This window comes from Pseudopipra pipra, chromosome 17 (assembly GCF_036250125.1).
Source record: "Pseudopipra pipra isolate bDixPip1 chromosome 17, bDixPip1.hap1, whole genome shotgun sequence".
Lineage (NCBI taxonomy): Eukaryota > Metazoa > Chordata > Aves > Passeriformes > Pipridae > Pseudopipra > Pseudopipra pipra.
The window spans coordinates 14,020,776-14,032,777 of NC_087565.1; the positions used below are offsets into that span (position 1 = coordinate 14,020,776).

Below are 12,002 nucleotides of genomic sequence, written 5' to 3' on the forward strand. Positions count from 1 at the left end.
GTCCGGCAGCACGTACGGCAGAGCTTGTCCATGCCACGCTCCGGGTCCGAAGTCGCTCTTTATGCCGATTTTTTCCGACCAGCCTTGCTGCTGAGGCTCCGACACCTTGCCATCCATCTGTGATTCCCCCGGTTCTTTAAGTCGAGAGTCGGGGTCACCGTTTGTTGTAGACGACGGGATAAGAACACACAACTCTGGGCAGAATCATGACTTATCCAACTCTGTTGCTGCAGGCTTTGTGCTTATGAAGGTTAATAATTAGCCTCATACATATTACAAGCGCTAGCTCATCATTGGCTTCTGATTACCTAAGTTATATTTGTGCAAATGCTGTTTCTTTCACATTCTGATGGTTACTTGTTTGCTATTTGTTCTGCTTTCCCATCCGCTTTATTCTATTCTTCTGTCCCGTACACAGTTTCACAGATATAGTGACCTTCTAATAGTTTTCCCTTACCGTGGGACCAGAGCTATAGCATCTTTCTCATGTCCTCTTTCTATCAACCACATTTCTGTAAAACTTTCCACATGGTGTCATCTGCAAATTTGCTGATGGTGGACTCAATCCCCTCATCTAAATCATCAGTAAAAATATTAAATAGAACTGGGCCCAGCACTGATCCCTGGGGACACCACTGGTGACTGGTAGCCTTGAAGTTATGCTCCCAGTAGGGGCTTGGACCTCCAGAGGCTCCTTCCAACACATTTCTTTCTCTGATTTGAAGATTTCTTCCTCTTCTTCCAGTTGGGGAAAGAGCTAACAGAGGGGGCTTGTGCCCTTGAAGCTGTTTAAATTTGGAGCTGTGGTGTGAGAGCAGGGCTGTAGGGCTGGGCCAGGCTGGAGAATGGCAGTGAGAGCCAGCCAACCTGGGGGACAGTCCAGGAGCCCCAACACTTTCACCACAGCTCCCTTCTCCTATTTTCTTTAATGTTTTTCTAATCATTTGAGAGTCACTAGAAAAGGAGTCTGGGGAGAGGGGGGTAATTCAGACAACACACAGCATAAAGCATCACCCTTTTTCTAGCAGCAGGACAAGACTGGTCCTCAACACAGGCCAGATATTCTGGATTTTGTGGCCAAAAGGACTCATCTTACCCAGCATCTCCTCTCTGAGGCTGGGTGAATAGAAACTGAAATGTTCTTCCAAACTGACCCAGGCACACACTGGCACTCTGCAGATGTTGTTATTTACTTGGTAATGACAAGCACACATTTACAGATGCTTTAGTAAAAAATAACTCACTGCAGCACACTTCTTTAAAGTTAGTAGGGTATTTTTTTAATTCCCTGCTTGTCTTGGTCAGGGGGAATGGTGTTCCATGGGCAATGTTGAACACACAAGCCAGGGTTACGGCTTCCCCTTTAAATCTCAGCTCCAAAACCACCTTCACTTTCCAATGGTTCGGGAATGCCCTGGATAAATGTATTTTATTGACCCAGGCAGTGCCCACCTCCCACTGTTCAGGCTTCCTGAACAACCTCACACAAGCGCAACTCAACTTGGAAATGGTGAAAAATACCCTCTGTTTTGTCTCCTAGTTTACACCTACTTTTACAAAGGGAAGGAGTACTGGAAGTTCGATAACCAGAGGCTGAGCGTGGAGCCAGGCTACCCCAGGTCGATCCTGAAGGACTGGATGGGCTGTAACCAGAAGGATGTTGAGCGGAGCAAAGACCGGCGGCTCCCGCACGACGACGTGGACATCATGGTGACCATCAACGACGTGCCCAGCACCGTCAACGCCATCGCAGTGGTGATCCCCTGCATCCTGTCCCTGTGCATCCTCGTCCTGGTGTACACAATCTTCCAGTTCAAAAACAAAGAGGTGCAGCAAAACGTTGTGTACTACAAAAGACCTGTCCAGGAGTGGGTATGACACAGCCTGCTGCACATTGCACCTCGTTGAGCTGATGAGGACTATGGACGTGCAAAAAAAAAGAGAAAAATGCATTGAAAAGCCTACCAAACAAAACTACTTCAGTGACCTACAAGTTTTGGACAGCCTGGGACCGAAATAAGCAGGAAAACTGGAAAAAATACAGGCAGGCAGCCTTGCAGTGTGGAGCCTCTTTCCTTCGTGCTGCCTCGGTCGCCTGTCGGTCGCGGTGCATCCACAGGCTCGCTCTGCCAGCACCAGAGTCTTCGAGACAGGTTTCAACTGATCTGGGAAACTTCATTCAGTTCCCTGCACCAGTGCCCCCTGTTAAACCCAGCATTCTCCAGTGTAGCTAAACCACCTCTGAACAGAACCATTTTTTTAATAGCTGTCTCATAAACGAATTAAGATCATGAAATCTATGAACGGGAACAATTCAGTGTCATAAGCAGAAGACATTCTGATGCTGAACCATTCTAAAAGATCTTCTTAGTTTATTACAAAATCCAGGGATCTACCTGGATAACAATTTCCAATACCTGCTGGTCAGATGTTTTGTACATTCATAACTAATCAACGCTGCCACTCAGCACAGTGCACAAGGAACCACCGAGCACTCAAACAGGTACCGGAGTGCGGAGCAGAAGCTCAAGAAGCACCAAACCAGACACTTGGCAACATCAAGCCCTAGACTGGGACAATCTGAAGACAAAGTAATTGGGTCTAAAAAAAAAAACAACAACAACCAATCATAGGAATACATGTTTTTGTTTTGGGAGCCACTTATGAAAGAAATATTTAAATGTCATATAAGTTGGTTTAAGCTCCCAGCAGCAAGAACCAATGAACCAATGGGTACTGAAATACCAGGAATATGTGTAGACTTAGACTGCACTCTGCCCCTGTTAAGACACTGGGAAAAGATGAGTTGTTGTTCTGTGGCATGTGTAACTAGATTGTGGAATTTGTACGTTGGGTTTCAGGAGAATGGAAATGTTTGTTTGGAGTGAGGTCGTCATTATATTTTGCTGAAATAGTCAAGGTACAGTAAGAATTAGGCCTGTTTATAAAACTAAATCCAAGCCCTGTAGATGTTACGAACATTGTATGCCTTCGAAATTTGGAGGTTTTTTTGTTTTGCTCACTTCTTCACAGGCAAATATTTGGCAAGGACCAAAGGGAGCATGCCACACAGTAGAATGAGTTCATCACTAGCCACGTTTGACAGAGCCATAAAAATCAGGTAAAGGCTAGAAAAATACCTTAACTTCCAGCTAGTGAGTTCCCACGAGTCTCTTCCTACAACAGTAGCTTCTGCTTGTCCCTCTTCCAGTCATGAGTGGTTCAGGATGTTCTGTCCTAACCACAAACTTTTGATTTTCCTGTTGATGCTGATATTTCTACCATGTTGAATAAGAGTGGAAGAGCCTCTTGCAGTACAGTGTCATGGCAAAGCCCAGCCCTGTACAGAAGTGCCATCCATGTCAGCACAGGAACTGCTTTGCACGCTCACCGTGATAATCACGGGTGATTAGCCTAAGCCCTCTGCCTATAACTGAATTTTATTCAGTGCAAATGAAGTGCAATGCACAGAATGTCCAGTTAGTGTAGAAAAAGTACAGCTTTATAATGTCAGCTCTGAAACAAACCCCATGGACAACAAACATGCTAAAACTATTCCTAACTACAGTGAGGAACGAAGCAGCAGAGAGATTGTTAGCATTCTGGATTGCTAATTAGTGCTCAAATATTGCTCTGGTGAAGCAGGATAGACACATAGATACGTCTGGTGAAGCCCACTAGGACTGCATAACGCGTGGTCTCAAACTGTATTTTGTCCTTCATAACTGATTTCCATAGCCAAGCTGTTTATTGTGTTTAAACATAAAATATTACCAACATATTACAAAATAAGTGAGAAGCAAGTAGATGAGAAACTTCGAGTTGTAGTGAAACCTGTGCTAACGTCTCATGATGGGTGAAGGAGTGCAAAGGACCAAACGAAATCGGAGCTACTAATCAGACACCCCCACGCTACTCCGTGTTGCTCTGTGTACTAGAGGTGTGGTAGGACGCACACCACGGACTCCACAGCCACCTCGGTCTCATCTGTACGCTGCCATCTCTCTGGGGCTGGCACAGCCCAAACCTTTGAGCAACTTCCAACAGCCATCATTAAAAAAAAAAAAAAAAAAAAAAAGAATTTACAACCGAGAGCGTTGTCTGGGTTCGTTTGTGTCGTTTATATTCTTCTCCTGCCCGAAGGCAGATCTTTGGCCTGTCCAAGGAACAGGCTGTTCAGGCAGCAAGGTGCCCGGGTGGGCACAGGCTGAGCCGTGTCCTCGGACAGCTGCATGTGCCCCAGGGTGCCAGGCCCTGCTCAGCAAGGCTGAGCTGTGCTGCCAAAACCCAGCCTGCCTGGAGCTGGGGCTGCACAGCCACAGAAACACCACGGGGCCCTTCCTGCCTGCTCTGTACCTGCCTCCTGGGGCACAGCTCTGATTTTCCAGGGCGTGAGGTACTCGTGGAGGTGTGTGGGGAGTGAGAACAGCCCCCTGCAGGTACAGGAGGCGGCACTGGGGGGCGGGGGCAGAGGGTGAGCAGCTGACCCTCTTCCACAACCCCATTCACACCATTCTCTCTCTTTTGCCAAGATCAGCCCTGGACAGTCCTGGGGTGACCCGGACACAAACATCGGTATTTGTGTAAGGGGCAGTTCCTTAGTATTCCCACTCTTGCTGGGATCCTGTGTTCTGCTGCAGCAGCTGATCAGTGGGGGTGGACTCCACTGCCCATCAGCTTGGCCAGAGCTCTCCATGATCCAGCTCCTGATCCAGCTCCTGTCCCGAAATGCAGCACCAGGACACATTGTCCCCACAGGGGAGCAGGGAACAGCAGAGCTAATTCAAGCCTCATGAGCAAGAGGCTGTTGTAGGTGTGTTCCTGTGATCCCATCCTGTATTGTACAGCCCCAGGGCCATTTGTCCAGCCCAGGGACCCTGGCACAGGGGGACCTTAGAGCAGCCAACTACACACACCCACTGCACTGCACTCAATATCCTATTTGGTTTTCCTCCAGTTTTTGACTACTTCGAATAATTTCATCACCATTAAGGCTCATTTTCCCAGGTAAGTTAGAAATTTGCTGGTATATAGGATGACTACTGTTAGAGAAGTTGGTCCTCCACTAAAACAGATTAATTATTCCTAACTTGTAATTAGTCATCTCATTTCATGGCTCGCTCACCCATGATCCTTTGGCACAAAAACCTGCCAGTGCAGTACAACAGACCTTCTTCATATCCCTGTGGACTCCTTTAAAGAATTGCACAGATCTTTTGAGACATGACTTGCCATTAAAACACCACATTTATGCTCTCTCATGATCCGTGTTTCTAAATCCATTTTTTATTATAGTTCATTTTTCTTGTACACAGGTCCATCTCACCAATTCAGAATCCCCACAAACCCATGTTTCAAACAGGTACCATGTTTGCCACCTTCCAGTTCCCAAGCTCCCAGAGGTCTCACCCCAGCTGGCAGTGCCCTGTCCTGCCCTGACTCCTGGGCATATCACAACCCCCAACACTGCACTGTCTTTCCCACTTAAGGATTTGGATTACACAGAGTGGATTATTCTTCTCATTTACCTCTAAACTGTCTTTAAGACCTAACACAGATCAAGGTCACCAGTGCAAGCCAGGATTCCTGCCTGGAGACAGGAATGAGAAAAAAACAGGAGTTGCAGGGGAAAATTTCAGCCTCCCTCACTTCCCATATGATGAACACAGGCCAACAAGGATGGGAAGTCAGAATCCTGCAATGTCCACCCAGGAGCTGAGCACTGTGAGGTGACCAAAAGGAAGCACCTTCTCGCTCTGAATACTGAGACAGGCTGAGAGGAGGAGACCAGAGTCATGCCAAGAAAGGTGGTGCTCAGTATCAAAGGGCAGGGCTGCTCTGATCAGAGACTATGGCAATCTTTATTCAACAGTTTAAGGAGCAGCTTTTAATCAACTAAAACTTACAAAGCCTTCCCTAAACATCCAGACAGTAGAACACAAATAGAAGTTTCCTTAATTTTTCACAAAGCCCAAAGCACCGGGGCTGAAAAGAGCTCTGCCCACACAGCCCTCAGGCCAGCACTCCTCAAGAGAACCCTCTTGCTGAGAGCAATCCAGCCATGAGGGAATGGCTTCCTCTTACCCTCGGGATGGGAAATGGAGGCACTTCTATGCCTTCAGTGCACCCTTAGTGGGCAAGCAGAAAAGCAAGTGAAATGAGAGATGGGTGAGAAAGAGCTGTTTGGAAGGCAATCACTACTTCTACCCAAAAGTAGCTCCCACAGCTCCTTCCCATCATCACTCCCGGGCATGGGCAGAGCTCTTCAGGAGGAAGCTCCCAAATCTGTACCCTCTGACTCAAGTGACTGCTCAGAACCGTATTACAGAACCTTTGTCCCCAAGGTAACTCCAGATGAGGTGGTTCAAATTCAAAACAGGGGTTTGCTGACTTCCAAGGGTTTCCCAGAGCAGGAGGTGAACTCCTGCAGGACAAATTAGGCCCACTGCCATAGTGTGCCTTTAGGGCTCTCTCCTGTGGCTGCCTCAGGAGCAGCACAGGTGACACCAGATCAAACTCTGCTCCAGGCACTCCCACACTGTTGTTGTTAAAAGCCCTTGGATTAACTCCAACAAACTCCAGGTTTTATCCACATGGTCACTTCAGAATCACCATTCCCATGGGAACAGCTCAGGGCAAAAGAGAAGGTGATGGCTTTTAGATTATTTTGTGGCAAGTAAAATCCTCTGTTGTTGGTACTGGACATCCAAGGGGTTCTTTTGTCTACCTATAGCAGGAACACCATCAAGCAGCTGTGTGGAAAGAGATGGCAGTGCATGTAGTGCCAAAACAAACTGCTGTGCTGCAGGATACTGGTGCAAGACTTAAGGCAAAGCATTCTCTAGTGATCAACATCCAAGAGCCATAAGAATAAATATTGTGGGTAACCTGAGGGGCTCAGTCAGCACCACAACACCAGAAAGCAGAGCTGAAGAACTCGAGAACATCAGCAAAGGGACAGAGAGCATTCCTTATTTGTATCTTATGCATGTTATTTGTCAATACTTAAGTTTACAAAACACTACAAAAAGTTGATTTTGCAGGCTCTTCCTTGGGTCAGAAATATCATCAGAAGGTCTGGATGCCTGTGATCCACAGTGCAGCTCAACACTTCACTCCTTAGGAGCTTTCTGGGAAGTCGGAACCAACGCTGCTCATGTCAGGCTGAAACACAAAACAGAAGGGAGGTTTGGCAGTGCCAGGAGTGCAGAAGGCATTTCAAAACACCAGCACAGTCAGTTCTCACCCTCCAGTTACAAAGGCCCAGTAGAAATTCCCCTTCCTAGAAGAGAAGGGCCTATGGAAAGAGGGAAGCAGATGTTGTGGCTGCTAACAGGCAGCCACAGGAACAAACCTGTCAAGCTGGCAAAGGTAAAACGCACACTCAGCCTTGCCCAGGGAGTGATTAACAGCTCAGAGCAAGTTTAATTATGGCTCTGATATGCTCACAGACATCCAGGCTTTGTACCAGAACTGTAAAGGGGCAAAGAACTCTTTGGAAGTGTTCCAAAGTCTAGGAAGTTGTTATGCCATAAACTATTCCCATAAATTCTTATGATACCCAAGAACTCGGCCACTAAGTCACAATGCTCTGGTAGCTCAGGAACACACTTTTAGCCCCACAGCAATGGTCCTCAGAGCTGTAACTAATGAAAGCCCAGATGCAGTTTGCAGAGGACACTGATCTATGTGCATCCTAAACCTTGTGAAAACATTTTCATACATAATGAAAGGGGAAGGTCCTGTATCATTACTGCTCCAGGCAGAAAACAAAGCTTGCCTCGCATTAAAAGATAAGATGGACAAAGCCTTTGACAAAAAGGCTTTAAAAAAATTCAGGTTGGCAGTTTTAAATTAAAAAGATTTAAGGCAGCAGCAGCAGCTGACAAGCCATAAAGTCTTTCTGGCTCCAGAAATGGTTGTAGCAAGCATTTGAAATAACTTTATGTGGGTTACAACAATCAAAAGCCAAGATGTCACGCAAAGGCACTGGCATTTTAACTTTTAAAACAAGGTTTGTTTAAAAAAAACCCATTCATGTCATAGCTAAGCACTGAACAGGTAGGGAAGCAAACCTGACTGCTGAAATGGATGTGGCTTCCCACAAAAAGGATTCTCACTGCTCGCACATTCCATCACCCAACTGCTGCCAGTAACCAACAAAAGGAAGGAGGCAGTAAGAAAAGGGTAATTAAAAAAAGATAAATCAACTGCAAACCCATCAACTTAACGATAAAATAATAGTGTATAACAAAATGTGTGCCCAGAGCTGGCTCCCCCTCACCTGTCAATCAGGGAGTCCCTCATGTTGGTGGCGATGGTGCTGGGCTGGGCCTCGTTGAGCTTGAAGATGCTCTCGATGACGGAGAGCTCTGTGCTGGTGGTGTCCAGCCCACAGAAGGCACACCAGTCGTTCACCACCATGCCCGCCGCGATCACCTCGCTGCCGCGGTTCACCGTCCCCGCCTGCGGGCAGGGCACAGCGTCAGCCACACAGCACAGCTCCTCACACACCCCTGGCAAAACCTCTAGTGGGGGGCTCAGCTCGTGCCCCTGAAGGGCTGAAAGCTCCTGCCCATCAGCAAAGCCCAGGTGAAATGGTTAATGAACAGCCTGCAATGTGTGGTGAGAAGGCGGTGGGGCATCCAGGGAAACAGAGTCCGGCCAGGAGGAAGGAGGATGGCACAGCAACAGTGCCTGAGCACATCCAACTGAGCAGGCACAGGGGGTTGTTACTTAATTTTTGTAAGCACTGGCTTCAGTCAAACCAGACAACCTCATATTCTGTGTCTGCACCACACACAATCCCAGCAGAAGCAACATTTCAGGAGCAAAGTAAAAGCACTGAGCAGTTTATCCAGACTCAGGGAAGACAGGGAACTGTCTCAGGAGACTTGGCCTGGTCAAGTTTTCCCTCATCTCCCACTTGGAATTGCTCTGCACAGAAACAGCATCCAGGAGCCCATGAGATAGAGCCACACCAGAACTGGGCTGGGAGGGAGTGGGAAAGGCAAACACAAACCCACAAAAGCCTTACCACGAGTGGGACCTGGAGCAGTGAGGACAGTTCATCCTGGTCATCTATTGAAGTTTTGGGGTGCACGAGTCCTCCCTGGTTACTAAAAACACAGTAACTTCCCACCAGCACCTGATCTGCAACCGTTTGCCTGAAAACCTCCACCTTCAGCACATCTGCCAAGATCTCCTCTGTCTCCTGCCAACAGGAAGAGAACAAAGCCTTCAGTAAAATGGCACCGTGGAACTGGAAGTAAAGCTGTTCCTGCACACAGCCCTCTGAGAGCCTCCCACTCTGCACAACACATTGCAACCCAGCCAAGGTACAACACAAACCCAACCTCCATATTCTACATGTTCCCAGTGTCACCACAAACACAGCCCTGTGCTATTACTGGGAAATGCCCAAATCCCCCCTCTTTCTGCTGGCAGTACATCAGCTGTGTCAATGCCTCTTCTCTGAGCATTCCCAGTCCTCCCAAACCACCATGACAAAGTCATCTTATCCTTCTGCAGAACTCTTAAGAACTTCCTTCTCCTCCAGGTTTCACTGTGAACTATTTTGGTTTCTCTCTGCCCATCTTACCTTACTTTTTGCGCTTATTTAAAACATACTATGCTGCAAAGCCCATTACCCTTATTTTTCTTTTCCACTTGCACTCCTAACACCAAGTCCCATCTCTTCTTCAGCTTTAGCACCAGCTGAAAGCAAACACTGTCATGACCTGTAGCTCCACACACCTCTTTATGCTATTAAGGTATCAGTTCTCAGACATAAAGTAGCAGCAACTTTGTCTCCTTTGCTCTTATTTTAAACTTCCATTATGAAACTTCTTGTTTTTCTTTCAGCCCTCTGTAATCACTTACAACCATGGCCTCTTTCAACTGTTACAGATTTTGGGTAGCTCAGCTGCAGCTTCCAACTCCTGCTGTGATCCTCAGTGCCCTCCTCTGGGTGCTCTTTATTACCCTCTAAGTCACTCAGTTTTACCACCCAAAGCAAACTGCACCCAACGATCAGGGAATCACAGGATGCTTTGTGTTGGAGGGGCCTTAAAGTTCATCTCATCCCACCCCCTGGCATGGGCAGGAACACCTTCCACTAGCCCAGGTTGCTCCAACCTGGCCTTGGACACTTCCAGGGGTGGGGCAGTCCCAGCTTCTCTGGGCAACCTGTGCCAGGGCCTCCCCACCCTCACAGGGAAGAATTCCTTCCCAATATCCCATCTAACCCTGCCCTCTGTCAATGGGAAGCCATTCCCCCCAGTCCTGTCCCATGATACACACTCACCCCTCTCATCCCCCTTCCCTTCTCCAGGGCTGACCCAGAGGCCACAAGCACAGCCTGGGCTCTGCTTCCCAGCCCCCCCGTGCCCAGGGCAGTGCCCCAGGGCCCTGTACCCTGTCCAGGTCCGGGTGCACCAGGGCCACGTAGTCGTTGCAGGTGGTGACGTTGCCCAGGGCCGAGAGCCGCTCCTCCACCCGCTGGATCCGCACCGAGTCCGGGAGGCTGTTCCGGATGTGCTGCAGCTCCTGGTCTGTCGTGCTGCTCGGGACCAGCAGCCCGTGTCTGTTCCCTAAAATGGGAAAAAAAAAAAAGCAGAATGGAATAAAGAGAATGTTCCTAGGGGTTTCCCAGCACCTCCCTGCTGTTCACACCCTGCCCTGACTCAGTGTGCTCCTCCCAGGACCCAGCCCAGGAGATTTGTTACCATTTAAAAATAACCAGCACCACGGGAAAGAAAAAACCAGCGTGAGGCACCGGCTGTGGGGGAGTGGCACTATCACAAATCCCTTTCACAACAGGAGTCGAGGAAGCTTGAGGTTCTCAGTGAGACCCTTCGACAAAGAACTCCCCGTGAAGATGCCAAGTGCTCCATGAAAGGTCCGGGTGCTGCTGTTCGTGTGACTGTGGCACCACCATGGGATGGTTAAAGGAACAAAAAACCACTCGGGCATTAAAACAGCCCCCGGGGTCGAGGGACGCGGCCCCGGCCAGGCACGGGACGCTTCCCCGAACTCCCCCGGGACCCTCCCCGTCCCCCCAAGGCTTTCCCCTCACGTACCCACACACATCCTGCCGATGATGCGGCAGCCGGCGATGGACGCGTGCACCACCGGGATGGTCCCGAACAGCTCCCCCTCGAACACGCTGCAAGGACAAAGCGCCGTCAGGGCCCCGCGGAGCCGCGCAGAGCAGCGCCGGGCCGGGCAGGGCAGGGCCATCTCACCTGTAGAAGTTCTCTGAGCCGCCGATGGCCACGAGGCAGTAGGCGTTGGTGAGCTTGGCGAAACAGCCCAGCTCGTTGTTGTTCTCGAAGCTGGCGCGGACCGCCATGGCGGGAACGGGTGTGGGAATGGGGCTGGGAACGGGGCCGGGAATGGCGCCGGGAATGGGGCCGGGAACGGGACCGGCAGTGAGAACGGGGCGGGTGCCGGGCCGGGAACGGAAATGGGGCCAGGCCCTGCTCTGGGACTGGGGCCGGGAAGGAGCAGAGTCCGCAGTCACTCCTAGCGCCGCCGCCGCCGCCGCCTCAGTCGGAACCACGGGGTGCGGCTGCTTCCGCTTCCGGCGGGCGAGGGGCAGAGCGGCGCCCGTCACGCCCGGTGGTCACAGCGCCCCCCACCGGCCGGGAGGTGCGACCGCCCCAGGCAGGGGAGGGACCGACCCGGGACATCCCCGGAGGGACAAACACCCACCCGGGAGGGACAAACACCCACCCTGGGAGGGACAAACACCCAAACACCCACCCGGGAGGGACAAACACCCACCCTGGAGGGACCGTCCCGTGGCGGCAGCACCGCCCCGGGCATCCCCCGCCAGCCCTGTGGGACACGACCCGTCCCCGTGTGCCCCGATCCCACCTCAGGCCGAGCCCGCCCGTGTGTCCCCATGGACGCGGGCCCGGGTACGGCACCGCTGTCCCTGTGCCAGCTGTGCCATGGCTGTCCCTGTGCCAGCTGTGCCATCACTGACCCTGTCCCTG

The 12,002-nt window shown here is 50.2% G+C and overlaps 2 protein-coding genes across 3 annotated transcripts in view; one reads left to right on the forward strand and one right to left on the reverse strand.

Annotated features, from left to right (window-relative positions):
• The window catches only part of MMP24 (matrix metallopeptidase 24), a 51,220-nt gene extending 47,131 nt beyond the window's left edge, over window positions 1-4,089 (forward strand). For both annotated transcript variants that reach the window (XM_064674309.1, XM_064674310.1), the window contains exon 9: window positions 1,541-4,089. In XM_064674309.1, the coding sequence (XP_064530379.1) occupies window positions 1,541-1,878 (338 nt within the window). In that variant the 3' untranslated portion in view covers window positions 1,879-4,089. The remainder of the gene's footprint in view (window positions 1-1,540) is intronic.
• Window positions 4,090-5,264: 1,175 nt separating this feature from the next.
• Window positions 5,265-11,586, reverse strand: EIF6 (eukaryotic translation initiation factor 6). Its single transcript, XM_064674320.1, has 6 exons — window positions 11,247-11,586; window positions 11,082-11,167; window positions 10,417-10,592; window positions 9,038-9,214; window positions 8,285-8,466; window positions 5,265-7,164 (listed from the first exon to the last, which is right to left on the reverse strand). The coding sequence occupies exons 1-6, from the start codon at window positions 11,351-11,353 to the stop codon at window positions 7,155-7,157; spliced, it is 738 nt and encodes a 245-aa protein (XP_064530390.1). The 5' UTR covers window positions 11,354-11,586; the 3' UTR covers window positions 5,265-7,154.
• Between the last annotated feature and the right edge of the window lie 416 nt (window positions 11,587-12,002).

Bases quoted from the DNA above. Each gene is read 5' to 3' on its own strand.
- EIF6 (XM_064674320.1), bottom strand. From the start codon at position 11,353: ATGGCGGTCCGCGCCAGCTTCGAGAACAACAACGAGCTGGGCTGTTTC. The intron at 11,168-11,246 runs GTGAGATGGCCC...TTGTCCTTGCAG, and splicing joins GGCTCAGAGAACTTCTACAG to CGTGTTCGAGGGGGAGCTGT. The intron at 10,593-11,081 runs GTACGTGAGGGG...TTCCCATTTTAG, and splicing joins CATCGGCAGGATGTGTGTGG to GGAACAGACACGGGCTGCTG.